The 19,949-nt window shown below is 33.2% G+C and overlaps 1 protein-coding gene across 1 annotated transcript; it reads right to left on the bottom strand.

Moving 5' to 3' along the window:
* Positions 1-25: 25 nt before the first annotated feature.
* Positions 26-16,623, bottom strand: LOC149422432 (uncharacterized). Its single transcript, XM_089633577.1, has 5 exons — positions 16,557-16,623; positions 7,116-7,425; positions 5,044-5,209; positions 2,090-2,244; positions 26-1,973 (listed from the first exon to the last, which is right to left on the bottom strand). The coding sequence occupies exons 1-5, from the start codon at positions 16,621-16,623 to the stop codon at positions 26-28; spliced, it is 2,646 nt and encodes an 881-aa protein (XP_089489703.1).
* Positions 16,624-19,949: the final 3,326 nt, after the last annotated feature.

Below are 19,949 nucleotides of genomic sequence, written 5' to 3'. Positions count from 1 at the left end.
GCTCATTTAGAAAGTGGAAGAAATACTAATCCATTTCCATATCGACGTCATTCTTTGGACTTGGGGAGCGGTTATGCGGATCGTACTGCCCCCATAGCTGTTGCTGCTTGTGCAAGCTGTCTCTTAGAGACCTCAACTGATCCAATATGACGGGTTGGTTGGATTCTGCATCACAGTAATATGCCGACTGTTCTTTTTTCACCCTGTTCACACTGTCCAAGTATTGTTTTCTGTGATCCGGCCTTTCTTTGCTATCAGTTTTTCCATTGTCATCAGTAATACCATTATTCCAAAGTTTTGGATTTCCATATTTATCATTCATAAACTTCTGAGATAGGGTAATTCCTCGCTTGAAACTATTTTTGTTTTCAGAATACACTTTTTTGTTATTTGAAAAGTTCTCGCCAACGTGAATTATCCCCGATTGGTCGCACTCCAAGGGAGAGATCTGTGTTGTCTCAATAGTCATGTTGGCGATATTTAAGTCTTTTTCACTCTTCAAACTCTTTTTTCTCCAGTAGTTTTCACTTAAGCTTACTCGAGTTCTGTCTAATTTAGGAAAAGTCTTGGGAAGTTCACGAGGAGGACTTGGAGATCTGTTTTCGTCACTCGAGTGAGATGTGTAGTTCTTTTCTTGAACTCGCTTTCTTTGCCTTAATTTACGCTTTTGTGGATAAAATATGTCTTTCTCGCTTTGTTTCTTATACTGAGTTGGTGGCTTATTCACTCCCCATTTGGGCCTACTTTCCATTTCTTTATATTTATCTTCGGTTCTCTTTTCTTTCTTATAATTTAGAGAATTCAGCTTTTCTTCCGAAGTGTTTTGTTCATAGTTCTGATCGAGGGCGCTGGCAGATTTATTTAGTATGTTTTCTTCATCATCGGGTGCTTGCTGAATGGGCTTTTTAGTATTGTATGCAAAATCAGTCTGAGTAAAAACATCTCTGCAATTTTGATTTCTATATTTAGACGGTGTTAGAACTTTATTTTCTCTGTTTGAGCAGCATTCATCCTTTTCAGTTTGGCATTGCATTTGTAAATTTCTGTGATGATGATAGGAAGTATCGGCAGGGAAGATGGCTTGCATGCTGACCGGCTGATGCAAGCAGGGATACAGGGCGTTCATGTGTTGTGGCACTAGGAAAGCCATCTGAACGCTGCTTCCGTGAGTGTACTGCACCGGCGTCAGTACTTCATGCGCTAAAGGTAATTGAACTAAATTCACAGGGGCGTCGGCCACCAAGTTCATGGAATTCTTCTGATATAAACCACTGGCAGATTCAGATTGCATTCTATGGTTTTCTTGTCTTTTATTTAAATCGATGGGCGGTTCATTAGTGTAATGGTCTAATTGGCGACCACATCGAGCAGATTGTGGATTGGACATTATAATATTGGTTTCGCTCGCCATACTAGGCGCCGTATTATGAGAAACTGAATCCTGGTCAGATAACATTTTCCTTCTAGGACTAAAAGCTTGCTCGATGTAGATATTTTGAATGAGCTTGGATTCATTGTAGGGGTTGGATTGTTGGCTTATACTTTCTTTTCGACTGTAGTGAGAGTCTTTGGGTGGATCGATTTCAGAAGTAATACTCATTGAGTCAAAATTATCTCTCATCTTTTTAAATTTCTTGTTCTCTTTTTCTATTCTGGCTTGCTGTTCGGCTTTTTCTAAAGCTTGCCTCAAAGCTTCCGCACGTTTCTGTTCCCTCTGTTGCTTTTCTTCAGAATGTCTTCTCTCTTCTTCCAGTCTTTGCCTCTCCACATCTAGTTGTCTTTTAAACCTTTCCTCTTCATCTCTTTCATCCTTAAGACGCCTGTCCTTTTCTTCCCTTTTCTTTCTTTCTCTTTCATCCAACTGCTGCATAATGGCCGCTTGGAGTTCTAAAGCTTTTAATCGTTTGGATTCTCTTTCAGCTTTGATATTTGGCTCAATGTGTACGTTTTGGCCAAGGAGGAACTTATTGGATCTGAAAGAAAATTATCCATTTTAATATTTATTATTACATAAAGACTACTAAGGACTATTATTTCTTTAATTTTTTGTGCGGATCTACATTAAATAAAAATTGTTTTATTTAGTAACCTGTCAAGATTGTTCCCAGATGTTGATTTACAATTTGCAGTCTCCATTGCAGAAGAATAGTTGCTCATTTGATCGATTAATAGAATCTGAGAACCACCACTGTCTATCATATTAAGACCACGCTCTATCCAGGAAGGTGTTGATTTAACCAGCATCTGGAATAATGAAACTATTAATAAAGATTTTCGAAGGAAGCAAACACTTTGGGGTGTCACATTATATATTAACCTTTCCGGGAGTAAGTTACGTAATTCTGGCTGTGTTCTGGGGAGTGAGTTTTTTTTACATAAATAAAGATATATATTTTTTGATAAAATTTTATGATAGTATGTAAAATAAATAACAGCCAATATCTCTGTCGATAATGATGTAAAATATGATTTAAGATTTTCACGGCCAAAAGTATTTTTGTTATTTGTTTTTGGGGTATTATGCCGTTATGCCTCATACATAAGCTCACATTTTAACACAACCTCAAATAACACATCTGCCCTGATGATGGACACTGCAATACAGTCCGAAACATTGGCTAAAGAAGGAGTTAGCGCAACACGGCATAATACCCCAAAAACAAATAACAAAAATGATGTAAAATGTTTAAAATTGGTGTAAAGTCACAGGAATATGCCCATAGATGGCAATTCGATGCATATTTACAGAATATGCATCGAATATGAATATGCGACCCCTGTCGTCCATCGCCGTCCATACTCCTTTGGCGGAAGTGTGTACCGTCGTTCATTCGCGTCCATACTCCCGGAAAGGTTAAATGAAAAAACATTCTTTGTAACACACCACTTTTTATTTGAATTAATAATGACAGCCAACCGGGTTTCGCTTATCTCAAGCTTCGTCAGGGCTTATTATAATAACTCTAGTTTGGCTTTCATTATTAATTCAAATAAAAAGTGGTGTATTACAAAGAGTGTTTTTTCATTTAATATTAATAAAGAATTGCGTAAGGGTTTATGCGTTTGTGTGGTTTTGATTTTGATACCGGGCCTTGAGGATAGACTCAAAAAGTGCAACAATGCCATAGTTAGAGCATCATTTAACTGTAAAGGGTCCATCAACAAAGAAAGGAAATGTTTGCACCAACGTTACAACTTTACTTGGAACTGTGAAGATCACCAAACATAAAACTAACAAAAATATTTTTTTGTGCCTTTTGCGGATAACGCTTACCACCCTGAATAAAATCTATTAAGGCGATGCACTACGTCGTGTAATATTTTAAATTGAGCCGCTATCAATAACAACCCTTACGTAGATGGCGATAAGGTTTAAATTCCCGCTTAACACCATCCGACTGTTTTGATTTATGCAAGAAAAAAACATGGCCAAAAAGTGCCTTTTATTTTATTTTGTGGATGTTCAGGAATAAATATATTTTTTTTTCGATCATTTTATAAATAACTTAATTTGACACATTATACAATAAAATCATAGCCGAAAATGGGTTCATAAGTAGGAGATTTCGAACTTTAAAGCAGTTTTCATATTTATATAATTTTTTTCTGGGCTTATAAAAAGACTTATCTAAAAAATACTCGATTATTTCAAAGGCCAAGATGTATTCTACTCGCAGTATTTAATTAAAGCATCTGAAACATTTCTAGGCGACCAAATTTTCAAACCAAAAACACATGATTTTGCATTACTACGTATGGCATCACCTTAACTCTTGGTGTGTTACCACAAAATTTTCGCCGGGCGCCATCTGATTCTATTTTCATTATAAATTACATGTTTTTTGAAAAATTATGTTTTTGTAAATTGTACCGCCTTACCAGATAATGTGTTTATATATTTATAAAAATAGTATATAATTTACCATATATACAGTTTCCTTGGAATAGCTAGTTATATTCAGAGAAGTGATGTTATAAAGTTATCCTTGAGTACGCTGGCGTTTAAGAGGTTAAGGGTATATTTACAATAATTCTTAATCTTCTCTTTCATAGATGGCGCTAATTTAATTATTTTGGGAAAAACACTTTTTGCAAGTTATGCTTTAAAATATCAAAATGAAAAGATAAAATCAAAATCTGATACAGGTCTAGTAAAAGTAACAAAATGGCTAGAATGCAACCTCTTGACATTAAATGCCAAAAAAAATATTCAATGTTTTTTTCCATGAACAAAAGAGGCAAACCTAACAGTAACATAAATACAAAAGTACATTTAAATGACACATGACACCCCAGGAACACAAATACCTCACCCATGCGCATGCCAAGACCTTGAAAAGATGGAATTAGTCAAATATCTGGGTATTTTAATAGATGACTCTTTAACCTGGAGAGCGCATATTGAAAATACTGCCAAACGAATATGCAAACTAATTTTCTTCTTGAAAGATATACGCAACATTGTTGATAAGAAAAAAAAATTAAAATTGTGTAGGTACTATGCTTTGTGCATTAGGGTTAAAACGGACCCTCTTCAAAAGCAAATTACCGTATGGCTGATAGAAAGTTGCAGAACGAAATCGGAAAGCTTCCTGAATGAAATTATTGTATGACTGAAGAAAGACCCTTATGTGAAATCATTCCGACTTTATCCCTATTACCATATATATATTTATTATTTGTATTATATATATTGTTAATTAATTTTTAATAATTAATTAATTTTTTGTTTTTGTATTAACATTTGTATTATGATATATGTACAACATTGTATTATTGTTTTTATATATTCTTATATATTTTACCACTATAATATGGGCATTTGCCTAGTTTGGGGTATTATAAATAATAAATAAACAATAGTAAAATTATTTGTTTGGACGTACACCTCTTTAAGTTACAAGATTGAGGGGTGACATTCCCAACATCATTCAACTCAAAATTATATTTTTTTTTCTCATCTCCCTTTTTCTTTTGAACACATATGGTAATGAAGCGATCAAAAGCTATTATTTGTAAAACATAACAAATTTTTGTGGTCACCTGTGGTAATCTAGCTTCTGGTTCCCGGGGCTCCCATAGTCTTCCCGCTGCCACTCCTCGGTCACCCCACTTGGGTCGTGGTTCCTCTTCTCGCCCTAGTTTTCTCTGCCTGCCCTTATCTTCTCCGTCAACCCTTGCGTACAACAAAAGAATTCCAATAAAATTGCTAGCACATCATTACCACTTTACAACACTGTCACTTGAGTAAAAAAAATTGACAAGGATTGATAACTAGGTAACTAATTAGGTAAATACTTTAAAAAGTTCTTATTCATTTTAAATATCTATGGGTTTCACTTAAGTAGGTACTGATTTATTTTTCACTTCCATTTCTTTTTTTTAAGTTTACTCAAAGAGAATTTTTTTTCACATGTGCACTCTTCATAGACCGAGGAACAAACTGCAAGGAATGGAACAAACGAAATGCCAAGGGAAAGGGTAAATAAGTACTTAATTATTATACTAGGCGAAAAATAACAGTTCCACACTTTTCCGATTGGCTCTTTCCACTAAATTGTATAATCAATAGTCCTATCAGTGCTGATTACTTTATCACAATCACAAGGAAATTGGTTTTATTTGGTTTTGGTGGGCGATTTTGAAGTGTTGCACAAATATGTAAATGTAAAATTAATTCATGTAAAAACCACAAATCGCAAATTAATCTATAACCGAGCTTCCTACCCACATGTCTAAGGATAAGTCAAGCTATAAAATAATATTTTTTAGATGGGAACACAAAACTACATTTTAAGTTAGGTATAATTTAAAAAATTACGTAAATGAATGTCATTAAAACTTTATTGTAAAAGAAGTAGTATAATATTACCATTATGTAATCAATTGAAATATTTATAACATAAACCAACGAGATTGAAATTAAACTTTTTTCCACAACTAAATTCAAACTAATCAGTATGCACTAATGTTAATAGTATGGTCTATAACTAGGCGCATAAATTCTCACAAAATATTAAATCACTACTTTGCGAAGAAAGCGGCTGCCTCCAAAGGCGGACTGGCCAAAAATGGTTTCAATATTAATTACAAGTCGCAAATACAGTGAAATAGTTACCCACTTGTACGTTTATAAACACCCAGTAGCAGTAGCTATGTTTCGACTTTTTATATTCCCCTCCGGTGTACTCGATAAAAAATATTGATTTCGTAAAGGCTGAGGTTTTGGAAGGAGAACGCGTGCGGAAAAATAGCAGGTATTGCTAAACAAAACACTCGTTGTTCTACTTTGAAAATAATGTAGGTATGAATTGCAAACATTTAATAAGGCTAACAACGTATAAAGTCCGATATTATATAATGAACATTGTAAATAAAGTTATCATGTAAATATATTTAAAACCAAAATAACAAACTCAGAGAACAAAGTGGTAATCAACTTACAACAACTTTATGAAGACGATGTAAAGACAACTTGAAACTAAATATAAAAGTTTAAAAAACTACAGGTACACGCACACGTGGATATAAATGCATTTATCTGTAATTGGATGACATTAAAGCGGTAATTAATACGAAATAAATGTCGGTCCTACCCAATCAGGATTTGGTTCAGTTGTCAGCGCAATTGTCAAGTCTCTGGGAAGAAAGATTCAATCCCCAGTCAAACCAACATATATTTTAAAAGTTCACAGCAGTTAAGAGCCAGTCCCTGGGAAGGAAGGTTCATTCCTCAGTCAAAGCATTATTTAAAAAAAATATCTATTAATAAAAATGTTAAATAAAGATGTATTACAGCAAAAAAGTGTGTTTTTTTACAGGTTGATTTTTTAATACGAAAATTAACTTTTTCCAACTTCAGCGGAATTTTCATTTTTGAAGTCGAACATTAGCAATGTATCTGGGTGAGTATTGTTTTTGCACCAAATATTCGCTGCGATACCTATTTTTAAGTGTGTTAAGCCGTATGTATAACGTTTTCCTACCTTTCATTAAATTGCCACGCTGGAAAAGACTGACTGTTGTGGCGGCCATCGTTTTCATCATTGGTAAACTTTTGTGCTTTATTTTTCCATAGTTCTGGCGATGAATGGGGAGCCGAGTCACTCGCATACCCCGAAGTTTCTCCCTCGCCATCTTCGTATCGATATTTAATATGATGCTGCATGTCTTCTCTGTCTTTGTTGGAATATTTGTGATCTTGGTGTTGAAGTAATTCAATATCTGCGCTGTCGACTAATTCCTTGAGAATGGGTGGCAAGGAAGGACTTCTCTGTCTGCGGGGAAGCAAGTCTTGCTGGGTAGTTTGAGGACAAGTATTACGAATTTCTAATGTCGATGCATATCTGCTTCTGTTTTTTGAGTATTTAATGTTAAATGCCGGTGGCGGGAGCCCCCAAGGATTGCACAGTCCCTCCATTTCAGCTGAAAATAGAAAACTTCACATTAAACAAATATAAAAAGATCAGAATAAACGTTGCGTGCAATGGTTTCAACCGAGTTTGATGACCATATCTGAATAGCCATCTCCTTCACTTCCTCATAACATACCTATATACCTCCATAAATAAATAAGAATACTAGAAGTGCCTCCAATACAAACTTGACTGGAAACAAATGTCTCCACTTACTTAGTACCTACCTACCTCCATATAATAAATGCCTAAACACTTCCATAGAATAAATAAGAATACTAGAAATGCCTTCAATACAAACTTGACTGGAAACAAATGTCTCCACTTACTTAGTACCTACCTACCTCCATATAATAAATACCTATATACTTCCATAGAATAAATAAGAATACTAGAAATGCCTTCAATACAAACTTGACTGGAAACAAATGTCTCCACTTACTTAGTACCTACCTACCTCCATATAATAAATACCTCTATACTTCCATAGAATAAATAAGAACACTAGTAGTGCCTTTAATACAAACTTGACTGGAAACAAATGTCTCCACTTACTTAGTACCTACCTACCTCCATATAATAAATACCTATATAATTCCATATAATAAATAAGAACACTTGAAGTGCCTTCAGTAGAGAGTGGTTTATTTATGCTTCAGTACAAACTTGAATGGTAGCAAATGTCGCCGCTAACTTGGTATTTGGTTTCTAGCCCATTTATGTAGCATGCGATCTGTCCTCTTACATTTGCCTGACATCGTATATTGCCATCCTATTTGAATTTCATTATCAAGGTGAAACACAGTTTTGGATTGGAAATTTAAGGCCCAAATGGCCGGACTTTTGGATTACGAAACTCACCCATATGGCATTTCTTGTGTTCTTCTTTATTCTATGCCTACTTCAATTGGGGATGCCATAATCTCACTGACTCGACAGTTGGGAGCAAGCAATAGGTCTCTTGTGCGGTATTCACATAAAAAACCCATGTTTTATAGTCCTTTCCTCTAAGCATAACTTGTATTTTAAATGTAGCGAGTTCAGGTGCTAACTGTGTTTCCTACCGACCAGGATAATAAAAAGAACCACACTTTCAATTACATCTAAAACGGTAATTGGGTAACTCAGCACACTTCTATACACTCTTGAAATGTGATATAAAGTCATGAAAAGTGACGAAAAAACTACGTTAAATAGGTTGGGTTACCTTTTTGTCATCACTTTTAATGAGTTTATATCACTTTTCAAAAGTGTGTTGAATTTTCACTGTCTTAAGTTGCCATGGAACCATCTAAAATGCACTTAAATTTATTGTAACCTTTAAAATGCCAACGTTGAAACGCCACTAAATTTATTTCATTCGTCGGCCAGTTTCTAAGGACAAATAAGTAATACCAATTACTAGAGCTACATAAAATAAACTGATTTGCAGGTATTTAATTGTTATACGTATACACAACACATAAGGAAATGATTGGCGACTACATTATGGGTAGGTAAGTACTTTGGCTTGTCTGAATTCTTGACACAATCAGTTCCAATTTTAAAGTGTTCCTTAAATTCAAAACAAATCCGAGTTCATTGAACCAGAGTTACAATCACAAACAGACAAACCCAAAAAAGAAATTAGTATTTTTATACATTATTGGTATTTTATTACTGGTGATTCTACACGATTATAGAAGTAAAAAAGATAAAGTACTTTTTTCGAAATTTCAATGTTTATTTTCCAATACAAAAATATTTTTCCATTGAAGAATATTAATTTTCCCATACAGACAATTAATTTTTTTACCCAAAAATTACCTTATAACATAGGAATTTCGAAAAAAGTACTTATAATTTTTACTTCTAAAATCATGTAGAATCCCCCGAAGTTAGCGCACTTTACCATCGGACATCCTGTATATATATATAAGAGTTTCTGTGGTGGGCAGGCTTAATTGAATTTTTATACAAATCTATAGTTTTATTCCGAAATCGACGAAATTTTGCACACTTGACTTTCAAAATAAAAGGAAAATTACTGTCTACATATGATTTCGGGAAACTCTGAGTAAAGCCCGGGCAACGCCGGGAATTTTAGTAGTAAATAAATAAGTAAACAGTTGAATAAAATGACAATTTTAAAACTATTTTTTTGTTTAATTTAAACTAATTACGTACGTAGTCGTAAATATTATATGAGAATCAATTTGCGGTTTTATTGTGAACTGTATATAATACTTGACACAACTATTGAAGTAGCTGTGGTTAACAGTTAGAATTAAAAAGGGATTCTGACTTACCCTTGGTCATTGGTACACGTCTTGTTGCAAATCGATATTATGGAGGAACACTGCGGGTGATCACTGCACAAGCTTTCGCAATAGACTCGAATTAAACGCATTGAGGGAACATGTTCACTGCAGAGGTTTTCTTAACAGACTGGTAATGTACAGTAAACTTTTCAACGTCACTGATGTAGGCATGTACTCCACACTGTGAGACAGCAAAAGGTAATTGGGTGAAGGAATGCAGGAACATAATATTGCATATAGTTGCGTCAACGAAGTATCTCAATTATTTTAAGGGAATTAGAAAATGTGTTTTTTTCTTTACTTTATGTAAAGTGTAAATAAAATATATTGTGAAATTAGCGTGACACTAAAATTCTAATTTGAAACGGGGAAATATTCTAATAAAAGTTCAACTTCAGTTAGTTTACTTTCAAAGTGTTTTAAATAGTAGCCCTTTAACCTCAAAATGAATAAAATTGAGATTCATGGACTAAGAGAATCGAAAGCGACACGCAAATTGAGCGTAAATTTAACACAAATCCGTAATAAAGTTTTTCCCACAGAAATAAATAGTCAGAAGAATAATTCTTTTCGCCAGACTGTGCCATCAAAAAGCACGTTTACCTTTATTGACTACAAGCAAGGAAATGAGTTAATTCGAAATTTAGAATTTTTTTGCTGCCGGTGTAGAAATAGAATATTATAATATCAGTACCTACATAATATCTGCCAAATATAATAACCATAAAATTATGTTGACATTTTTAAGGAGGTAATGGGTCTTGAATAAATTATAAATATAACTGCTTGACTGACCAGGAACACGGGGTGGTTCAGAATGTGTTTGGTTTTCTTGAACGACCTCTTTATTCTAGGAAAATTCATAAGAATAAAGGAAATCCAGATCATTTTTAAAATTTTTGATTAGGAATGTTTATCTTCTAACTAAAATACAAGAATCTTTCTATTTTTTTACAAATGTCGATGTCATAGTTAAAATCATTTTCAAAGATTGCATTTTTCAATGCCTGACATTTGTACAGGTGTACGCGTGACGTCATACGTACCTCGGTTTTGTCGGTCAATCCCACTCGGGTCGGTATGAAAACAAAACAAACTCTTTTTTTTTACTCTTCCATTAAAATGCCAAAGCAGTTTGTCAGCAGGTCATGTTCACAATATTAATTATATAACGAGAAGCCACAATCAAATAGATACAGAAGAATTACATTTTAAGAGACTACAATGGAAGATTTCCAAAAAGCGCAAGAAGCGCGATAGTAATCCGTATGCGAGTAAGCACAACGCAACTTGGCACATAATTATTCGCATTCTAAATGCACGCGGCCGGCCAACCCGTGAGGTAGCAGTTTAAGTGTTGACAGAGCCTGCTGACGAATCACAGGGCGTTTGAGTGTCTCGCGGTTTTAATTGTTTTTAAGTGACGATTTATTAATTCTACGTGTAAATTATACATAATAAAACTTATATATTCAGAATCAGCGTTTGTTGATCTATGCATCATTGGTGTAAATATTGGTGGATGATATGAATATAAATATTTTTAAGCCATCACATAAATCTCGAAGCGAGATGTTAAAAAAACATAATGTTCTTACGAGATTCTTACATTTTGCGTACTGCAAATACTATTATGAGATTCTTATAATTCTATCTCGAAGCAAGACGGTATGAGTTTTATAAAACATCTCTACAATATTTTCCCTCCATAATCTTGTCAAAATTAACACCATTGCTTTTGTTTTATAACAGAAGTCTACCGCATTTTTGTTGAAATATTCCAAAGGTAGATATTTATATAGATTATATAAATATAGATAACTCCCGAAAGAATGTTATAAAACATGCCTAAAGCCTAGTCTACATGCCTTCTCAGAAAGTCTCGGTTGAACTAATATTTGAGAACACTGAATATTCACTAGAATTGCCTTCCGTATAGATTTGAATTGAAATCAATGTCGCCATGGACTTAATACCCTTTGGTTTTAGCCTTTTTAGAATAACCCATCTCTCTTACACTACTTGTATTGTTTATCGCCATCCACAGACATAAGAATATATTCATATGTCTATGTCGCCATCCCATTTGAATACGAGTCATAATGACGATCAAATTGAGGCCCGATTTGCCAGACCTTTGAATCACGAATCACGAAAAAGCGCCCACATCGAATTGCTTCTGTTTTTATTTGTGTCTAGTATATTTTCGAACCACCCAACATTCTACATTATAATAATGGGCTGCGTACAATGTACCTTGAAAGTAAGAAGTAGGAAAACATTCTTTTAAAAGTTATCCAGCAACCCAAGTCGACAAAATAATCTTGGAAATATCTAATTTTAAAATAGAAAATATTAAATACCTAGAGACCGAAACATTATATCACAAATAAAATAACGGAAAACCTTCAACGTCGAATAAAGTTTCTTTATAATTATATTTATGAAGGAAAATGTAATAGATTTATGTGGAATTCGCCAGCCGTGAAGGTTCTTGGATAAAGCGCGGTAATAATTGGAAAACGCGTAAATATGTTTTGATCATTATCAAATTATCGCGGAAATCCGCTTTTGTAACTAATCATTCAGATAGACATAAATCGAGACGGACGATGGCCAAATTTTGTACCCACATAGTTTTGTATCCACAAGAGAAAATATTGAGGTAGGTACTCGTAGGTACGGTAGCTACTTATAAAATGAAATAAAACCAAACTAGAACAAAAGCGCACCCTTCCAACCGCCCTAAAAAGCGTAATCCGTTCTTACACGGAGAAAAATTACTAATATAGAATATTGCTAATTTATTAAGAAGCAAACGGGATTGCAGGCCCCTAACGAATGAATTGATAGGTTTCACAATAAACTTTTATATTTTAAAGTACGAATGTATTATCACGATGTCGGAACACGTGTTCATAAAAATACTAATATTTCCAAGGAAATGCAGGTGCATGAAGACGTGTCCCAATATATTGGAAATTTACAAAAAGTTTTCCAGGAAAGGGCCTGCAATCCCGTTTTTAATTTGAAGAGATTCTTAATAAATTAGCAGTGCTCATTTTTCTTTTTTTTTGTAAGATAATCTTAGATTTCCTGCACCACAAGCATGCACTACCCAATAATGGTATGTTATTTTAAGACATCGAAAGTGATTTTCATACAATAGAATCTATCTCCCGTATTATTGTGTACCTACTGTATTTGTCACGCGGTTTTCTGGTGATCCCTGTGTAAAGACGGGTTATACAGAAAATTGGGTTAAAATAGGCATATTTTAATTTAAAAACCTTTTCTTTCAGTTAGGTAACAATGCGAAACAACTATTTTAATAGATTATGCCTTTTCACGCCATGTTTTGAGATAGAGTTTTTTGGGCTAGTTTAAAAAATAAATAAATAAAATTAAGACCTATAAAAACTACCGACTTATAAAAAGTTTCTCTTAAACAATTTTAAGTTCCAAAAAAAAGTTATTTTGAAGATAATATCTGTACGTTTATTATATGAAATTACCATGGTAGAAAAAAATCGCAAAGTAAGCACCGAAAATTATTAAAAACACGTTTATTCTGTTATTTAATATGTTATGGGCATGAAAAAAATCACAGTGTAAATGCAACTAAAGCATTTGTCGAGAGATTTTTACGCTATTTCGAACGAGTCATGTTTTATTAATTATTTTCAGCATTTTCGCTCAATCATTATATATATTTTTTTATATTAGCGCGCTCCCTCTAACATTCGTATTTACATATCACCCTTTCGAACTATCTTTGAACGCTTACTACTGGCCCTTAAGAGGAAGCTACAAGCCAATAATGTGCATATTCTTGGTATACCTTATATTGTAGGTAATAGGCATTAAAATCGCTTGACAAACGGTGTCGTTTGAAACGTTCGATTTCAAGCACGAAACTACTTTTTTTATTTATTTTGTAAATAATTTTATAAGAAAGCAAAAAAGTTAATCAAGTGAAACTGTCACAGATAATCTTAGCTATAATACTGTATTTTTTTAAGTTGTTTATTTATGCGTTCATACATTTCTACAGAAAAATATTTTTTAATAGTTTACATTTTTATTTTTTATTTATTTTTATTCTACTCAAGCGAAACGATAGGAAAACCTTCAATTTATCTAAAACTTATTTTTTGGTATTCACAATGTATACCAATTCAAGATTAATCAAAACAGTGATTTGGCGTTTTCCATTTATTATTATCTACAAAGTTTTTTATGTGCACATAACCGTGTCCCATTTTTCTGTATATTTACCTAAAACAGAATGAAGTTATTATAATATAAGGTTAGGTGAAGAACTTTCTTCCTTCTTCTGCAGGTAGCAGTAATCTGGGGGTTGTTTGACGGTGGCACCGATGTCTCGAAGGTTGCAAACTTATATTATGTGAGATACCATGGGCGTATACAATATACCATCAGAGGCCGAAATTACTTTTTTATACAGCCAAGTTATGAGGTATCTTATTTACCTATTTACGAGCAAGTTATTTGCCCGGAAATATATTTCATTCGGGGAACAAAATCGGGGGCTGTGTTGCAATAATAATTTGGCAAAAGAGATAAAACTTTCAAAAGCAAATTGCGAATCAATAACATAAGATATATACTGTCCTCTATCACAACACAAGCAACATTTTCCGCTTACTGTGGTGGTAGTAGGGATTTTCAAACATTGTTAGGTTATTCGTAACCCGGGAATGTTTTTAATTCTTTAGAAACAAAAAAAAATGTATTTGAACTTTTATTTTTACATCGGTTACGAGCTATTCAATAATTAACCATGTTTGATGCAATTATTGTGGTGTTACATTATTCTGTTATATCATTCGTATGTTATATAATTCTTCTATCTATGTTCTATTATTCTTCTGTTATCTTCATGTTGTACGTATTATACTTAAAACATGAAATATATCTTTGATTTTTGGGTTGAAGCTTGTATAATTTTTTTTTTTATTTATTACAAAATATTAAGTTATAATTTATTATTCCCAGTGAGTTTACAAAACTCATTTCGGGAAAGACAACATTATATTAAAGACAAGACAACATAGATACATTAAAATAAATAAACGCAGAAGTTATTTTGGAGTTCCAAAGAAAGAATGTGTCAGTCATTAATAAAACTGCTGAGGAAATAGCTTTTAAGAGCTTTTGCCAATGTTTTTTTGTTCGTTGGCTGAAGTTTTAGATTAGTAGGTAATGCGTTGTGTTGCTTCTGTGCAATGTAAGGAGTTAATTCCAAATTTAGTCGTGTAAGTAGATGACGATAAGTGTATTTGATTGTGTGATCGTGTTTTGTGCTGGTGTATGTCGGAATTAAAGACTGGTTTAGTGGTGGTGTGTGAGGAGAATTGAAGAAATTGTATTGTAGTTTAACATAGGTATTTTATAACATATCTTAACATACACATCGAACCATATTATGCAACTAGCTAATAAAGATAATAAAGAGGAGTTCATATTGAATAGGTATTAGGTATTAATTTATTAAAAATCTCTTTCGAAGAATCCATTTAAAAGCAGGCGATTACGAGAGAATTGGTAGGTATCCTAATTAGCTTTTAGTAAAATACGAATGAACACGTGTTCATAAAAATCCTAATATTTCCACATTTCCTTATTGTATATTATCAAGGCAAATGTAGGTGTATGAACACGTGTTCCGATATATAAGGAATATACTAAAAATTTGTCAGGAAACGGCCTGCAATCCCGTTTTTAAGAGGAAGCTACAAGCCAAAAATGTGTATCTTGGTTTACCTTATATCGTAGGTAATAGGCATTAAAATCGCTTGACAAAAGGAGTCTAAAAACGTTCGATTTCAAGCACAAAACTGGGTTTTATTTATTTTGTAAATAATTTTATAAGAAAGCCAAAAATTTAATTTAGTGAAACTGTCACAGATAATCTTAGCTATAATACTGTATTTTTTTAAGTTGTTTCCTTTACGCGTTCACACATTCCTATTGGAGAAATATTTTTTTTGTAGTTTACATTTATATTTTTTATTGAGTAATTTATTTTTTTATTTGTGCTCTACTCAAGCGAAACGGTAGGAAAACTTTCAATTTATCTAAATCATATTTTTTGGTATTCATAATGTACAACAATTCGTTATAAAGATTAATCAAAATAGTGATTTAGAATTAAGCTCCGCCTTAACCGGATTGCCAATAATTCATTAGAGATAATTCTTTGCATAATGTTCTAACTACATTTCCCTAATGCCATTCTAAGACAGGGCCACGTCCCTATTTAAATAATTTTCTATACATTATGTCTACGCAGACAGCTGTTTAGCTGCAAGACTAAAAATGATATTTTAATTAAATTTAGATACTTACAGCTCAATTTGATTTTTTTTCTTCTTGGAAACCCGTCGTTAGTAAAAATTGAATTACACTATCCCGACCTCCTGACGCAGGATATCCCCAGTGATGCGCAAAGTAAAATAGTGCACTTATAAATAGGTACCTACATATCTTACATAGATGTGACAAATACAAAAAATAATCGATTTCTTTGTGTGTTTATATAAAATCGGTATTCCCATTGTGTACATTTATAAATAGGTAGGTATTTACATTATTCATGCAAAATTTGACTTGTCTGTAGGTATCTAGAACACTGTGCTTTTTAATACCAACAGATTAAAAAAGTAATAAACTTTTCACTTGTTGCAACTAAGTAACACGTTCGGTACAATTTTTTGATTCACATGTTTCACTGTACATTGTACGTTATAAAAACCGTTTTATTTATCAAAATAAACAAAAAAAACTGATGAAGATATTAAAAACAACTAGCACTAACCTCTTTCCTTCGCCCACTGAAGTTTTTTCCGTTCCATAAGCGACATGTGTTTATTTACATTCAACATAATTAGCACATTATTATAATTAATCAGCACTTTCCACTATTTTAATATTGTACGTAGAACGCAATTTACAACCAAAACTGCGCTTTCTAAAAACATGCGAATGCCTTTATTTCCGAAGCACGAATGCCGAGCGATTGCTAATGCATATTTTAATTGTAAAATTAAAAGAAATTACAGTGCCGCTTGCTGAGCACACTGTTATGATAATTAAAACTCATCAAAACGTCTCACTGGTTAATTGGGCCGAAGTTTTCGGTTCAGTCGCCTCCGTTACGTGTCGGCGTTCGTGTTATCTGATAACAACACTAGAATAAGCACCTACTTCATAATAAGTCGACAAGTAAGTACTATGACTGGCGGGGAGTAGGGAAACAAACGTCAGACTTCGGGGGTTGATTGCCCCATACTGCTGGGAACCATGTTTCCCCCACGCCCACCGCTGACCAGACCATGTTGCCTCGTCACCGCCGATACAACAAACTGTTCTGCTGACTTCCTACTTTGGCCATGGCCTATCCGCGTAGAGACACTAGAGACACTCTTGTTTACACTGTATATGAGTATAAACTGCAGACTGTAATAAGTAAGTAGGTTCTAACAGAACAAACTGACAGGGACCCTTCTCAACGAGCGAATACTACATGGCTTTTCCTGTGTTATTTTCATCAATACCTACACTTTTATGTCTGTTTTCTAACCTCCTTCTTTTATTACATTTGCTTTATTACATCCAGACACAGTACATGCCAACATGATGCAGATGTAATAACGTGGATTAATAAACTGTTGTTTTTGTTATTTATTTTAGCGAATATATAAAACATTGTACATACAAAATATTATTGTGAATTTAAGAATAGTAATGGAATTTCTTAGTAAGAATTTTTTCATTAACCTCTTTCAGTCAGATTTTCATTCTTGATTTGTACTCATTAAACTTTTCTATAAGTTTGAAGTATGCTGTTGAGTTTTGTTGCAAAATAAATGTAGTTTCTTTGTCCTAGTGTGGTTTTATAATGTTATGGTTCTATGGGAAGTTTGGTTTTTAATTTTCAATAGGTAGGTACCTACTTAATCTTATCTTTAAATGAGATAATCTGTTCCACTTAAAGCTCTCGAATGGTCAGTTTCGGCGTGATGAAATTTGCACAGCGTATTCGTTTTTGATTTTCTAGGTCAATGCAATTATTTCCATATTGTTTGTAATAACATCAAGTCCTTGGACGTATTAAACATTATTATTTATTTAAATTTTCTAAAAGTACCGTGCGAATCTGGGTTGTATTTCGTAAATGTCAGGTGTATTTTTCATCGTCTTTTTCTTTCACATTGTAAGGAAATAAATGTAGCGATGATGACATAATTTTACCCATTTAAATTTTGATCGGAAAATTATACTTACATTGATAATTTGTTATTATGCTAGTTTAGGAAATGTTTCTATTATATTATTAAAAAAAACTATTTTGGTTGTGTCTGTCTGTAAATTCGATTCAATAAACTCCAGAACTATTGCTATGAATTTAAGTGACATTTTCAATTTGGAAGTGTTTGTTTGGAGAATTCAGACAAGCGATAAAGTACCTACCTATAATACAAATTATAAATAGTTGTTTCTATTAACAAAATCGGTACGAATTTCCACGATTCTGTGCTAGTCTATCTATAAAAAGAAGAGTGTCTGTGGTGGGCGGCGTGGATTTGTACCGAAAGGTCACTATTTTTATCGAAAATCACCCCTATCCTCTTTACCCGTCTAGCAGAATTTTCAGAAAAAAGACCAGACACCGCCGGGATTTCAGCTGGTTTAACGTAAGTGTGATATTTATTAATGTAGCACACATAAGCAATAGGTACAAGATATAAATTATTATTTTATTTCAAGTTTATCATAGTTCCTATGGCTCTCATTCAAAAGTGTTTAAAATGAAGAAAAATAATTTGATTACTATATTAAATTTGAAATTTTAATTACTAAGTTTTATAACCCACCCCCTCTCTGTTAGACGAATGCATATTCCAGTATGAAAATGTATGACGAGCTGAAAGTATATGAATATTTAAGAGAGAATGGATGACGTGATGAAATGCCATGAAAGCACGAGGAAAACAATCAATATTTCAGTCACCATAGTAATGGCCAGTACACTCACGGGCTTCTTAAGTCACCGACATACTTTTTATACGGTCCCGGAATAATCAATACTTTTCAGGATATTATATTTTAGGGTCATCTACCCGTCTGATGACATAAATAGATGACTGCAAGTAGATCGCTGAATCCTTTTGACATCCAAATCAAGTTGTTGTGTTCACGAGACGGTCAATAAGGAACTTAAGGCCCCGCATACCAAATTTCTACCGATTTATAACAAGTTTCTCGTTAACTTTTTAAGTTTCAAAAAATATATGTTATTTTATAATATTTATACATTTTTTATGCCGAAACGTTAATTATATGAAATGCCTTCGATAGAAGAAAGTTTGCTCTGAAAGTTATTAAAAACACATTTTGTTCAGATATTTAATATGTTATAGGCATGAAAAATTCACAGTGTATCTTTAAATGCATTTAAAAATTAGTTGAGAGATTTTTGTTCTGTTTCAAACGAGTCGTGTTTTATTAAATATTTTAACCATTTTAATATTAGCGCGCTTCCTCTAACAATCGTATTTTCATTTCTCCCTTTCAAACCATCTTTGAACGCTTACTACGGGGCCTTAAGTGAAACGTATATAACTTTAAAAATATATATTCTTAAATATAAACAAACGCTGATTCTGAATACATAAGTTTTGTTTTATACAGGGTTTTGCAATAAGAGGTGTTATTTTGATATTCAAAGAAACTTTTCTCGTAAAAGATCAATGGTTTCGTTGCTTGTGTGGCATGTAGCGCCGTCTTGTTGAAAGTAAACGTTGTCCAGATCAATACCATCCAATTTCGGAAATGTAAAATCATTAATCATCTCTCGATAGCGCAATCCATTCACCGTAACTGTTGCTCCAGCCTCATTTTCGAAAAAGTAAGGTCCAATGACTCCGCCGGACCATAAACCGCACCAAACAGTCAAACGTTGAGGATAGAGAAGCTTTAAAATAAAACAATAACTCTTTTGTTTTCCGAGCCCCAGATGCGACAATTTTGCTTGTTGACTAAGCCACCGAGGTGGAAATGGGCCTCATCACTCAAGATGATTTTTCGATGGAATTCTAATAATTGATAATAGTGAATTTTAATAATTTCAATGCGTTGTTTTTATTTCATTTTTATTAATGGCGTAGTTTCTACTTGTCAAATGTCAAAAAATAACAGCTTCAAAGTA

This window comes from Hesperophylax consimilis, chromosome 7 (genome assembly GCF_061612785.1).
Source record: "Hesperophylax consimilis isolate HC1 chromosome 7, BYU_Hcon_1.0, whole genome shotgun sequence".
In the NCBI taxonomy this organism is placed as follows: Eukaryota; Metazoa; Arthropoda; class Insecta; order Trichoptera; family Limnephilidae; genus Hesperophylax; species Hesperophylax consimilis.
The sequence above is the reverse complement of the archived record's forward strand: the minus strand, read 5'-3'. Positions and strand labels throughout refer to the sequence as shown.